Source organism: Oncorhynchus masou, unplaced genomic scaffold (assembly GCF_036934945.1).
Source record: "Oncorhynchus masou masou isolate Uvic2021 unplaced genomic scaffold, UVic_Omas_1.1 unplaced_scaffold_1340, whole genome shotgun sequence".
In the NCBI taxonomy this organism is placed as follows: Eukaryota; Metazoa; Chordata; class Actinopteri; order Salmoniformes; family Salmonidae; genus Oncorhynchus; species Oncorhynchus masou.
In genome coordinates, this window is record NW_027003283.1 from 88,207 (window position 1) to 100,000 (window position 11,794).

An 11,794-nucleotide genomic window follows, 5' to 3' on the forward strand; every position below is an offset into this window, starting at 1 on the left:
AGGGAGGGAGGGAGGGAGGGAGGGAGGGAAAGTAGGTCAACTTTATCTCTTTTGGCATTCCAGTCCAAAAAGTCACTTTCTGACCACTTCTACAATGGAAGGTTTCGTTCCAATCAGAAGGAATGTTCCCTCGTCCATCATCCTGAACCAGTCATTCAACAGTGGATTGAACACAGGAATATGCCATGGCACAAAATATCCCAAAATCAGATTTGATGATTGATCAATTATTGTCCGTCTGCTTATTTGATTAGAGACGATGATCTTTTCTACGATACGGCTCACAACATTACACTTCAGACCAAAACTTAATTCATCAGTCAAATTAAAGATGTAAGTGTTGCTGTTTGTAACTAAAATAACAGTGACAAACTATTTTAATCTTCATACTCAGAACTGTCTGTCCATTTTTGGCTCAAAACCATTTCTATTGGATCAAAAACGTAGTTTTTTTTTTTTTTTTTTTTTTTTTTTTAAAGTCTCTGTTCATGTCCAATAGGATTACTGCTTTATCACCCACGGTCATTTCATCACAGACTGGGACCAGGGAGAGAGAGTTCAGGTCTGATTACGTACCAACACGGAGGTCCGTTCTCCACTGGTGACACACATTCAGCAGCAACATTAGTCTGGTCTCTTATGTCAAGGACACTTGCGCCAATGATGTCCTCTTATCTCCGTGCCATCTATTCTGTTCCATCTTCATGATGTCCTCTTATCTCCGTGCCATCTATTCTGTTCCATCTTCATGATGTCCTCTTATCTCCGTGCCATCTATTCTGTTCCATCTTCATAATGTCCTCTTATCTCCGTGCCATCTATTCTGTTCCATCTTCATAATGTCCTCTTATCTCCGTGCCATCTATTCTGTTCCATCTTCATGATGTCCTCTTATCTCCGTGCCATCTATTCTGTTCCATCTTCATAATGTCCTCTTATCTCCGTGCCATCTATTCTGTTCCATCTTCATGATGTCCTCTTATCTCCGTGCCATCTATTCTGTTCCATCTTCATAATGTCCTCTTATCTCCGTGCCATCTATTCTGTTCCATCTTCATAATGTCCTCTTATCTCCGTGCCATCTATTCTGTTCCATCTTCATGATGTCCTCTTATCTCCGTGCCATCTATTCTGTTCCATCTTCATAATGTCCTCTTATCTCCGTGCCATCTATTCTGTTCCATCTTCATGATGTCCTCTTATCTCCGTGCCATCTATTCTGTTCCATCTTCATAATGTCCTCTTATCTCCGTGCCATCTATTCTGTTCCATCTTCATAATGTCCTCTTATCTCCGTGCCATCTATTCTGTTCCATCTTCATAATGTCCTCTTATCTCCGTGCCATCTATTCTGTTCCATCTTCATAATGTCCTCTTATCTCCGTGCCATCTATTCTGTTCCATCTTCATAATGTCCTCTTATCTCCGTGCCATCTATTCTGTTCCATCTTCATAATGTCCTCTTATCTCCGTGCCATCTATTCTGTTCCATCTTCATGATGTCCTCTTATCTCCGTGCCATCTATTCTGTTCCATCTTCATAATGTCCTCTTATCTCCGTGCCATCTATTCTGTTTCATCTTCATAATGTCCTCTTATCTCCGTGCCATCTATTCTGTTCCATCTTCATGATGTCCTCTTATCTCCGTGCCATCTATTCTGTTCCATCTTCATGATGTCCTCTTATCTCCGTGCCATCTATTCTGTTCCATCTTCATAATGTCCTCTTATCTCCGTGCCATCTATTCTGTTCCATCTTCGTAATGTCCTCTTATTTGAACCTTTATTTAACGAGGCAAGTCAGCTTAAGAACAAAATCTTATTTACAATGATGGCCTAGGAACAGTGGTGTTAACTGCCTGGTTCAGGGGGCAGAACGACAGATTTTTAACCTTATCAGCTCGGGGGATCCGTTCTTGCAACCTTTCGTTTACTCGTCCAACGGTCTAAGCACCAAGCTACCCTGCCGCCCCAATAGATGGCATTATCTCCATGCCATCGATTCTGTTCCATCTTCATAATTCACTTGGCCGTGATGGGGATCAAATCAAAGTGGTTAAATATCAAACGAGTCAAAATGTGTATTTCAGTCGCCGTCATTTCAGTCCTCTCTTTAGTCTCTGTACGTTCCGGGTTCAAGGTCCGGGGTTTAGTCCAGGGTCTCGTGGTTGGGGCTGTCTTCGGGACTCGAGTCCTCCTCAGCCAGAGTGTCTCTGCGAGTGAACGTAGCCGCCAGTTGAACGCTGAGTCGTGGTTTGACAGCCGCCATCTCAGACAGCGCGATGGTGTTACGGTTGACCAACGTGGTCTTGTCCATGTTCTCTATGCTGTGCTGGGCCAACACCGCGTCCAGGAAGTCATACTTGGGCAACAACTTGCCGCTCTCGAAAAGATACTTGGCCAGGTAGGAGAAAGCCACGTTGCCCAGGAAGGAGGCCAACATGGAGACGGTCTTAAACGGGAACTTCTGCACCACGATGTGTTCCACCTCTCCAGTCAGATGATGGATCCGGTCCTCTATCTGCCAGCCGGGGTAGTAGATGAAGGGGGGTAGTGAGAGGTAGGGTTCCCCTCCTCCGATCCGCAGGATCAGACCAAAGACGTAAGCAGCAACGGAGCCGTACGTGTTGGTTCCCTTGACGAAGAGAACGGAGATGAGCTGAGGGAAGATGATAACGTAGACCAGGTCGGAGCTCAGGTACCACAGCCCGTACACCGTCCCCGTCAGCAACGCCATCGCCGTGGCCAGGCCGCCGAACACAAAGATGGTGACACGCATCACCCACACGATCTCGGTGTCCGATGCCTGGGGGGAATGGGGGGGACAACGTTACACACACCAACACAGAGAACAGTGGCTCAACTGCTCCTATGATGTTCAAATATTAGATGATGTAGTGAGTGGTGTTTTTTATAGCCACGCCCCTTTCCCAACTCACCGATTGGCGGAAAGCCAGCTGGTAGATGTTCCGAGCGAACATGGAGCTAGCTGATAGGATGGAGGAGTCGGCGGATGACATCACGGCAGCAGAGACCGCCCCCAGGCCGAAGAAGGAGACGAAGGGAGGACAGAGGTACTGGAGGACTATGGGTAATATCATGTCTGCCTGGTCCCTCTCCTTGGGAGGTACAGGTCCATACGCCGTCTGGTTCCAGTCTGAGGAACACCAGGAACACAACATACCGTTTGGAACCTGGAACCACAGCTGAATCTAAAGGACTGCCTTTCTCTGGTTCCAGTCTGAGGAACATAACATACCGTTTGGAACCTGGAACCACAGCTGAATCTAAAGGACTGCCTTTCTCTGGTTCCAGTCTGAGGAACACCAGGAACACAACATACCGTTTGGAACCTGGAACCACAGCTGAATCTAAAGGACTGCCTTTCTCTGGTTCTAGTCTGAGGAACATGAGGAACAAAACACATCGTTTGGAACCTGGAACCACAGCTGAATCTAAAGGACTGCCTTTCTCTGGTTCTAGTCTGAGGAACATGAGGAACACAACATACCGTTTGGAACCTGGAACCACAGCTGAATCTAAAGGACTGCCTTTCTCTGGTTCTAGTCTGAGGAACACCAAGAACACAACACATCGTTTGGAACCTGGAACCACAGCTGAATCTAAAGGACTGCCTTTCTCTGGTTCTAGTCTGAGGAACATGAGAAACACAACACATCGTTTGGAACCTGGAACCACAGCTGAATCTAAAGGACTGCCTTTCTCTGGTTCTAGTCTGAGGAACATGAGAAACACAACACATCGTTTGGAACCTGGAACCACAGCTGAATCTAAAGGACTGCCTTTCTCTGGTTCCAGTCTGAGGAACACCAGGAACACAACATACCGTTTGGAACCTGGAACCACAGCTGAATCTAAAGGACTGCCTTTCTCTGGTTCTAGTCTGAGGAACATGAGGAACACAACATACCGTTTGGAACCTGGAACCACAGCTGAATCTAAAGGACTGCCTTTCTCTGGTTCCAGTCTGAGGAACACCAGGAACACAACACATCGTTTGGAACCTGGAACCACAGCTGAATCTAAAGGACTGCCTTTCTCTGGTTCTAGTCTGAGGAACATGAGAAACACAACACATCGTTTGGAACCTGGAACCACAGCTGAATCTAAAGGACTGCCTTTCTCTGGTTCTAGTCTGAGGAACATGAGAAACACAACACATCGTTTGGAACCTGGAACCACAGCTGAATCTAAAGGACTGCCTTTCTCTGGTTCCAGTCTGAGGAACACCAGGAACACAACACATCGTTTGGAACCTGGAACCACAGCTGAATCTAAAGGACTGCCTTTCTCTGGTTCCAGTCTGAGGAACACCAAGACAACAACACATCGTTTGGAACCTGGAACCACAGCTGAATCTAAAGGACTGCCTTTCTCTGGTTCTAGTCTGAGGAACATGAGGAACTGTGGAAGAACATTGGTCAAAGGAACCTGCTAAAGAACTACATCTGTGGGGGAAGAGCAGTCAAAGGATATATATAGCATCCCTTAACGTAGCATTTCACCTCCCGTCACTGGACGTAGTCCTACTGTAACTAGATATCACCCCTTAACGTAGCATTTCACCTCCCGTCACTGGACGTAGTCCTACTGTAACTATATATCACCCCTTAACGTAGCATTTCACCTCCCGTCACTGGACGTAGTCCTACTGTAACTATATAGCACCCCTTAACGTAGCATTTCACCTCCCGTCACTGGACGTAGTCCTACTGTAACTATATATCACCCCTTAACGTAGCATTTCACCTCCCGTCACTGGACGTAGTCCTACTGTAACTAGATATCACCCCTTAACGTAGCATTTCACCTCCCGTCACTGGACGTAGTCCTACTGTAACTAGATATCACCCCTTAACGTAGCATTTCACCTCCCGTCACTGGACGTAGTCCTACTGTAACTATATATAGCATCCCTTAACGTAGCATTTCACCTCCCGTCACTGGACGTAGTCCTACTGTAACTATATAGCATCCCTTAACGTAGCATTTCACCTCCCGTCACTGGACATAGTCCTACTGTAACTAGATATCACCCCTTAACGTAGCATTTCACCTCCCGTCACTGGACGTAGTCCTACTGTAACTATATATCACCCCTTAACGTAGCATTTCACCTCCCGTCACTGGACGTAGTCCTACTGTAACTATATATCACCCCTTAACGTAGCATTTCACCTCCCGTCACTGGATGTAGTCCTACTGTAACTAGATATCACCCCTTAACGTAGCATTTCACCTCCCGTCACTGGACGTAGTCCTACTGTAACTATATATAGCATCCCTTAACGTAGCATTTCACCTCCCGTCACTGGACGTAGTCCTACTGTAACTATATATCACCCCTTAACGTAGCATTTCACCTCCCGTCACTGGACGTAGTCCTACTGTAACTATATATCGCCCCTTAACGTAGCATTTCACCTCCCGTCACTGGACGTAGTCCTACTGTAACTATATAGCATCCCTTAACGTAGCATTTCACCTCCCGTCACTGGACGTAGTCCTACTGTAACTATATAGCACCCCTTAACGTAGCATTTCACCTCCCATCACTGGACGTAGTCCTACTGTAACTATATAGCACCCCTTAACGTAGCATTTCACCTCCCGTCACTGGACGTAGTCCTACTGTAACTATATATCACCCCTTAACGTAGCATTTCACCTCCCGTCACTGGACGTAGTCCTACTGTAACTATATATCACCCCTTAACGTAGCATTTCACCTCCCGTCACTGGACGTAGTCCTACTGTAACTATATATCACCCCTTAACGTAGCATTTCACCTCCCGTCACTGGACGTAGTCCTACTGTAACTATATATCACCCCTTAACGTAGCATTCCACCTCCCGTCACTGGACGTAGTCCTACTGTAACTATATATCACCCCTTAACGTAGCATTTCACCTCCCGTCACTGGACGTAGTCCTACTGTAACTATATATCACCCCTTAACGTAGCATTCCACCTCCCGTCACTGGACGTAGTCCTACTGTAACTATATATCACCCCTTAACGTAGCATTTCACCTCCCGTCACTGGACGTAGTCCTACTGTAACTATATATCACCCCTTAACGTAGCATTTCACCTCCCGTCACTGGACGTAGTCCTACTGTAACTATATATTACCCCTTAACGTAGCATTTCACCTCCCGTCACTGGACGTAGTCCTACTGCAACTATATATCACCTGTTAACGTAGCATTTCACCTCACGTAGTCCTACTGTAACTATATATCACCTGTTAACGTAGCATTTCACCTCACGTAGTCCTACTGTAACTATATATCACCCCTTAACATAGCATTTCACCTCACGTAGTCCTACTGTAACTATATATCACCCCTTAACGTAGCATTTCACCTCCCGTCACTGGACGTAGTCCTACTGTATCTATATATCACCCCTTAACATAGCATTTCATCTCCCGTCACTGGACGTAGTCCTACTGTAACTATATATCACCCCTTAACGTAGCATTTCACCTCCCGTCACTGGACGTAGTCCTACTGTAACTATATATCACCCCTTAACGTAGCATTTCACCTCCCGTCACTGGACGTAGTCCTACTGTAACTATATATTACCCCTTAACGTAGCATTTCACCTCCCGTCACTGGACGTAGTCCTACTGTAACTATATATCACCCCTTAACGTAGCATTTCACCTCCCGTCACTGGACGTAGTCCTACTGCAACTATATATCACCTGTTAACGTAGCATTTCACCTCACGTAGTCCTACTGTAACTATATATCACCCCTTAACATAGCATTTCACCTCACGTAGTCCTACTGTAACTATATATCACCCCTTAACATAGCATTTCACCTCACGTAGTCCTACTGTAACTATATATCACCCCTTAACATAGCATTTCACCTCCCGTCACTGGATGTAGTCCTACTGTAACTATATATCACCCCTTAACATAGCATTTCACCTCACGTAGTCCTACTGTAACTATATATCACCCCTTAACGTAGCATTTCACCTCCCGTCACTGGACGTAGTCCTACTCTAACTATATATCACCCCTTAACGTAGCATTTCACCTCCCATTCCTGTCTCTGTAACTGAGTGTACAGACAGTGATTCAGCAGGACTTTGATGCTGGAGTTAAAACCTGGAGATCAAACCTAATTCAGTCCCTTCTGCTTCTCCTCAGATGTAATATTTACAAAGTTCACAGTAGTAAACGGAGAGATGGAGAGAGACAGAGAGAGAGAGAGAGACGGAGGGGGAGAGAGAGAGAGATTGAGGGAGGGAGAGAGAGAGATTGAGAGACAGAGAGAGGGAGAGAGAGAGGGAGGGGGAGAGAGAGAGATTGAGGGAGAGAGAGATTGAGAGACAGAGACAGAGAGAGAGAGAGAGGGAGGGGGAGAGAGAGAGAGAGATTGAGAGACAGAGAGAGAGAGCGAGAGAGAGAGACACGGAGGGGGAGAGAGACAGAGAGAGATGGAGAGACAGGTTGAGATCGATCCTCCATAATGGATGAAGGGACCAGCTGCTGATGTTTTTTAGGAGCTTTCCAGAGATCTGAGGGGAACATGGTTACACCCTGAGGTGTCCCCCGGACCCCCTCCCCCCAACGCCCAGCAGGGGGACATACCTCTGGAATATGTGTCATCATTAGGCTACCAGTTGAGGAACTTTCAATCAGACGTTTGGGAATGTTAGGAAAACAACTAACAACTGTAGATCAACCAACACGACAGAACGACATGTCCTAGTTAGAACCGCTCATACATAAAGGAACTGTACCCCAGGGTGTGTGTGTGTGTGTGTGTGCGTGTGTGTGTGTGTGTGTGTGTGCGTGTGTGTGTGCGTGTCTCACCTGTGGAGGCCCCTATAGCCCCGATCATTACTGAGGGCACGGCCATGACCAGGCACCCTGCAGCGGCGATGAACGAGAGCACCTGGGCGTACGTAGCTGAAGAGGCAGAGAGAACCCGTTGAAAATATACCTGCCAGGGAATCCCCCCCAACATCTAGAACACAGAGAGGAGATAGTGAATTCATCTAGAACACAGAGAGGAGATAGTGAATTCATCTAGAACACAGAGAGGAGATAGTGAATTCATTTAGAATGGAAAGAGGAGATAGTGAATTCATCGAGAATGGAAAGAGGAGATAGTGAATTAATCTGGAACACAGAGAGGAGATAGTGAATTCATTTAGAATGGAAAGAGGAGATAGTGAATTCCTCTAGAACACAGAGAGGAGATAGTGAATTCATTTAGAATGGAAAGAGGAGATAGTGAATTCATCTAGAACGGAAAGAGGAGATAGTGAATTCATCTAGAACACAGAGAGGAGATAGTGAATTCATCTAGAACACAGAGAGGAGATAGTGAATTCATCTAGAACACAGAGAGGAGATAGTGAATTCATCTAGAATGGAAAGAGGAGATAGTGAATTCATCTAGAACACAGAGAGGAGATAGTGAATTCATTTAGATTACAGAGAGGAGATAGTGAATTCCTCTAGAATGGAAAGAGGAGGTAGTGAATTCATTTAGATTACAGAGAGATGATAGTGAATTCATCTAGAATGGAAAGAGGAGATTGTGAATTAATTTAGATTACAGAGAGGAGATAGTGAATTCCTCTAGAATGGAGAGAGGAGATGGTGAATTCAACAGTAAGTATCATTACAATCAGAACATAATCACTGCTCCTTAAACAGCAGGGGTGGCAGGGTAGCCTAGTGGTTAGAGCGTTGGACTAGTAACCGAAAGGTTGCAAGTTCGAATCCCCAAGCTGACAAGGTACAAATCTGTCGTTCTGCCCCTGAACAGGCAGTTAACCCACTGTTCCTAGGCCGTCATTGAAAATAAGAATTTGTTCTTAACTGACTTGCCTAGTTAAATAAAGGTTAAAAAAAAATCCAGACCTAGTACTGTACGTACCAGCAGACAGAACCAGTCCTATCTAGACCCAGTCCTATCCAGACCCAGTCCTATCTAGTACTGTATGTACCAGCAGACAGAACCAGTCTGACCCAGACCCAGTCCTATCCAGACCCAGCTCTATTCTGACCTAGTACTGTACGTACCAGCAGACAGAACCAGTCCTATCTAGACCCAGTCCTATCCAGACCCAGTCCTATCTAGTACTGTATGTACCAGCAGACAGAACCAGTCTGACCCAGACCCAGTCCTATCCAGACCCAGCTCTATTCTGACCTAGTACAGAGAGGAGTACCAGCAGACAGAACCAGTCCTATCCAGACCCAGCTCTATTCTGACCTAGTACTGTACGTACCAGCAGACAGAAGTTGTCTATCCAGACCCAGGCGTCTTCTCTCTTGATGTTTCCCTTCCAGGGAGCTTGGTAGATCTCCTTCACTGCACTGATCTTGATGTCAGACACCGCTGGGTTGTTCAGAGCGAACGGCACTGAAACCCACTGACACAGAGGCAGAGACACATCAACCCTGGGTCATACACACACTGCTACAGCCGGAATGTCACATTTTAAATAGTTGTAGAAATATAGAATCATGTTTTTAATAGTTGTAGAAATATAGAATCATGTTTTTAATAGTTGTAGAAATATAGAATCATGTTTTTAATAGTAAGAGTTGTGCCAATTCTTTCTCAAATCCTTTCAAATGTTTCAGCGACAATGGAACCCAACAGAATGGTCCCAAAAGTACAAACTCCCAAGCAAAATGAAGTCCAGCTGAAATAAGTGGTCCAGGCCGAGTGTCTCACCAGTCCCAGGAAGATACAGAAGAGTTGCACCACGTCGGTGTAGGCTACAGAATACAGACCTCCGACTAACGTGTAGAAGATTGCAATACAGGCAGAGATCACCACAGACATCTTGATGTTTATGTCTATGATCACACTCAGCGTGGCTCCTAGAGGAACAGACAAGACAGGGACCTGGTCAGAGATAGTAACAATACAGGCAGAGATCACCACAGACATCTTGATGTTTATGTCTATGATCACACTCAGCGTGGCTCCTAGAGGAACAGACAAGACAGGGACCTGGTCAGAGATAGTAACAATACAGGCAGAGATCACCACAGACATCTTGATGTTTATGTCTATGATCACACTCAGCGTGGCTCCTAGAGGAACAGACAAGACAGGGACCTGGTCAGAGATAGTAACAACACGGTCAGAGATCACCACTGTGCTGTCATGTCATTCATAATAACTTACCCAGAGCAGATAAAATGGCCGCCGACCAGAAGATCTCTCCCATTAGAGCAGGTATGAAGAGCAGACCACCCATCCTCTTCCCATACTTCTGCTGGAAAGGGTCCAGCATGGTGACATAACCTCTGGAGCGCATGGGCTTGGCGAAGAACAGGCCCCCTGGACACGGCAAGCATGTTGGCACGTTGAATAAACGCACAGGATATTGGGGATTGTCAGAGGAATGGGAAATATATTTAGGATTGTTTCACAAGTCTACGTGGTTAAGTTATATATATATATATGAGTTATTGTTCTCTACCTCACTAATATATATTATATTGTACGGTGCATTTGGAAAGTATTCAGACCCCTTGACTTTTTCCACATTTTGTTACATTACAGCCTTATTCTAAAATAGATTTTTTTATTTTTTATTACCCTCATCAATCTATGCACAGTACCCCATAATGACATCACAGTACCCCATAATGACATCACAATACCCCATAATGACATCACAATACTGTCACACCCTGACCATAGTTTGCTTTGTATTTTCTATGTTTTGGTTGGTCAGGGTGTGATCTGAGTGGGCATTCTATGTTGGATGTCTTGTTTGTCTATTTCTATGTCTGGCCTGATATGGTTCTTAATCAGAGGCAGGTGTTAGTCATTGTCTCTGATTGGGAACCATGTTTAGGTAGCCTGTTTGGTGTTGGGTTTTGTGGGTGATTGTTCCTGTCTCTGTGTTAGTTTGCACCAGAATAGGCAGTTCAGGTTTTCACGTTACGTTTCTTGTTTATCTTTTTATTAAACATGAATCAAAATAACCACGCTGCGCTTTGGTCCGCCTCTCCTTCGACAAAAGAAAACCCTTACAAATACCCCATAATGACATCACAATACCCCATAATGACATCACAACACCCCATAATGACATCACAATATTCAATAATGACAAAGCGAAAACCGTTTTTTAGAAATGTTTGCAAATGTATTAAACATAAAAAAACAGAAATACCTTATTTTCATAAGTATTTAGACCTTTTGCTATGAGACTCGACATTGAGCTCAGGTGCATCCTGTTTCCATTGATCATCCTTGAGATGTTTCTACAACTTGATTGGAGTCCACCTGTTGTAAATTCAATTGATTGGACATGATTTGGAAAGGCACACACCTGTCTATATAAGGTCCTACAGTTGACATCGCATGTCAGAGCAAAAACCAAGCCATGAAGTTGAAGAAATTGTCGTTAGAGCGCCGAGACAGGATTGTGTCGAGGCACAGATCTGGGGAAGGGTACCAAAAAATGTCTGCAGCATTGAAGGTCCCCAAGAACACAGTGGCCTCCATCATTCTTAAATGGAAGAAGTTTGTAACCACCAAGACTCTTCCTCGAGCTTCCTAGAGCCCAGACAAACTGAGCAATCAGGGGAGAAGGTCATTGGTCAGGGGGGTGACCAAGAACCTGATGGTCACTGACAGAGTTCCAGAGTTCCTCTGTGGGGATGGGAGAACCTTCCAGAAGGACAACCATCTCTGCAGCACTACACAAATCAGGCCTTTATGGTGGAGTTGCCATATAGAAGCCACTCCTCAGTAAAAG

At 45.3% G+C, this 11,794-nt stretch overlaps 1 protein-coding gene across 1 annotated transcript in view; it reads right to left on the reverse strand.

Moving 5' to 3' along the window:
* Nucleotides 1–1,678: 1,678 nt before the first annotated feature.
* The window catches only part of LOC135530422 (high-affinity choline transporter 1-like), a 12,724-nt gene continuing 2,608 nt past the window's right edge, over nt 1,679–11,794 (reverse strand). Inside the window, exons 4-9 of the mRNA XM_064958752.1 lie at nt 10,207–10,362; nt 9,748–9,896; nt 9,296–9,439; nt 7,866–8,019; nt 2,940–3,157; nt 1,679–2,806 (exon numbers count right to left, since the gene is read on the reverse strand). Coding sequence (XP_064814824.1) covers nt 2,150–2,806; nt 2,940–3,157; nt 7,866–8,019; nt 9,296–9,439; nt 9,748–9,896; nt 10,207–10,362 — 1,478 coding nt within the window. The 3' untranslated portion in view covers nt 1,679–2,149. The remainder of the gene's footprint in view (nt 2,807–2,939; nt 3,158–7,865; nt 8,020–9,295; nt 9,440–9,747; nt 9,897–10,206; nt 10,363–11,794) is intronic.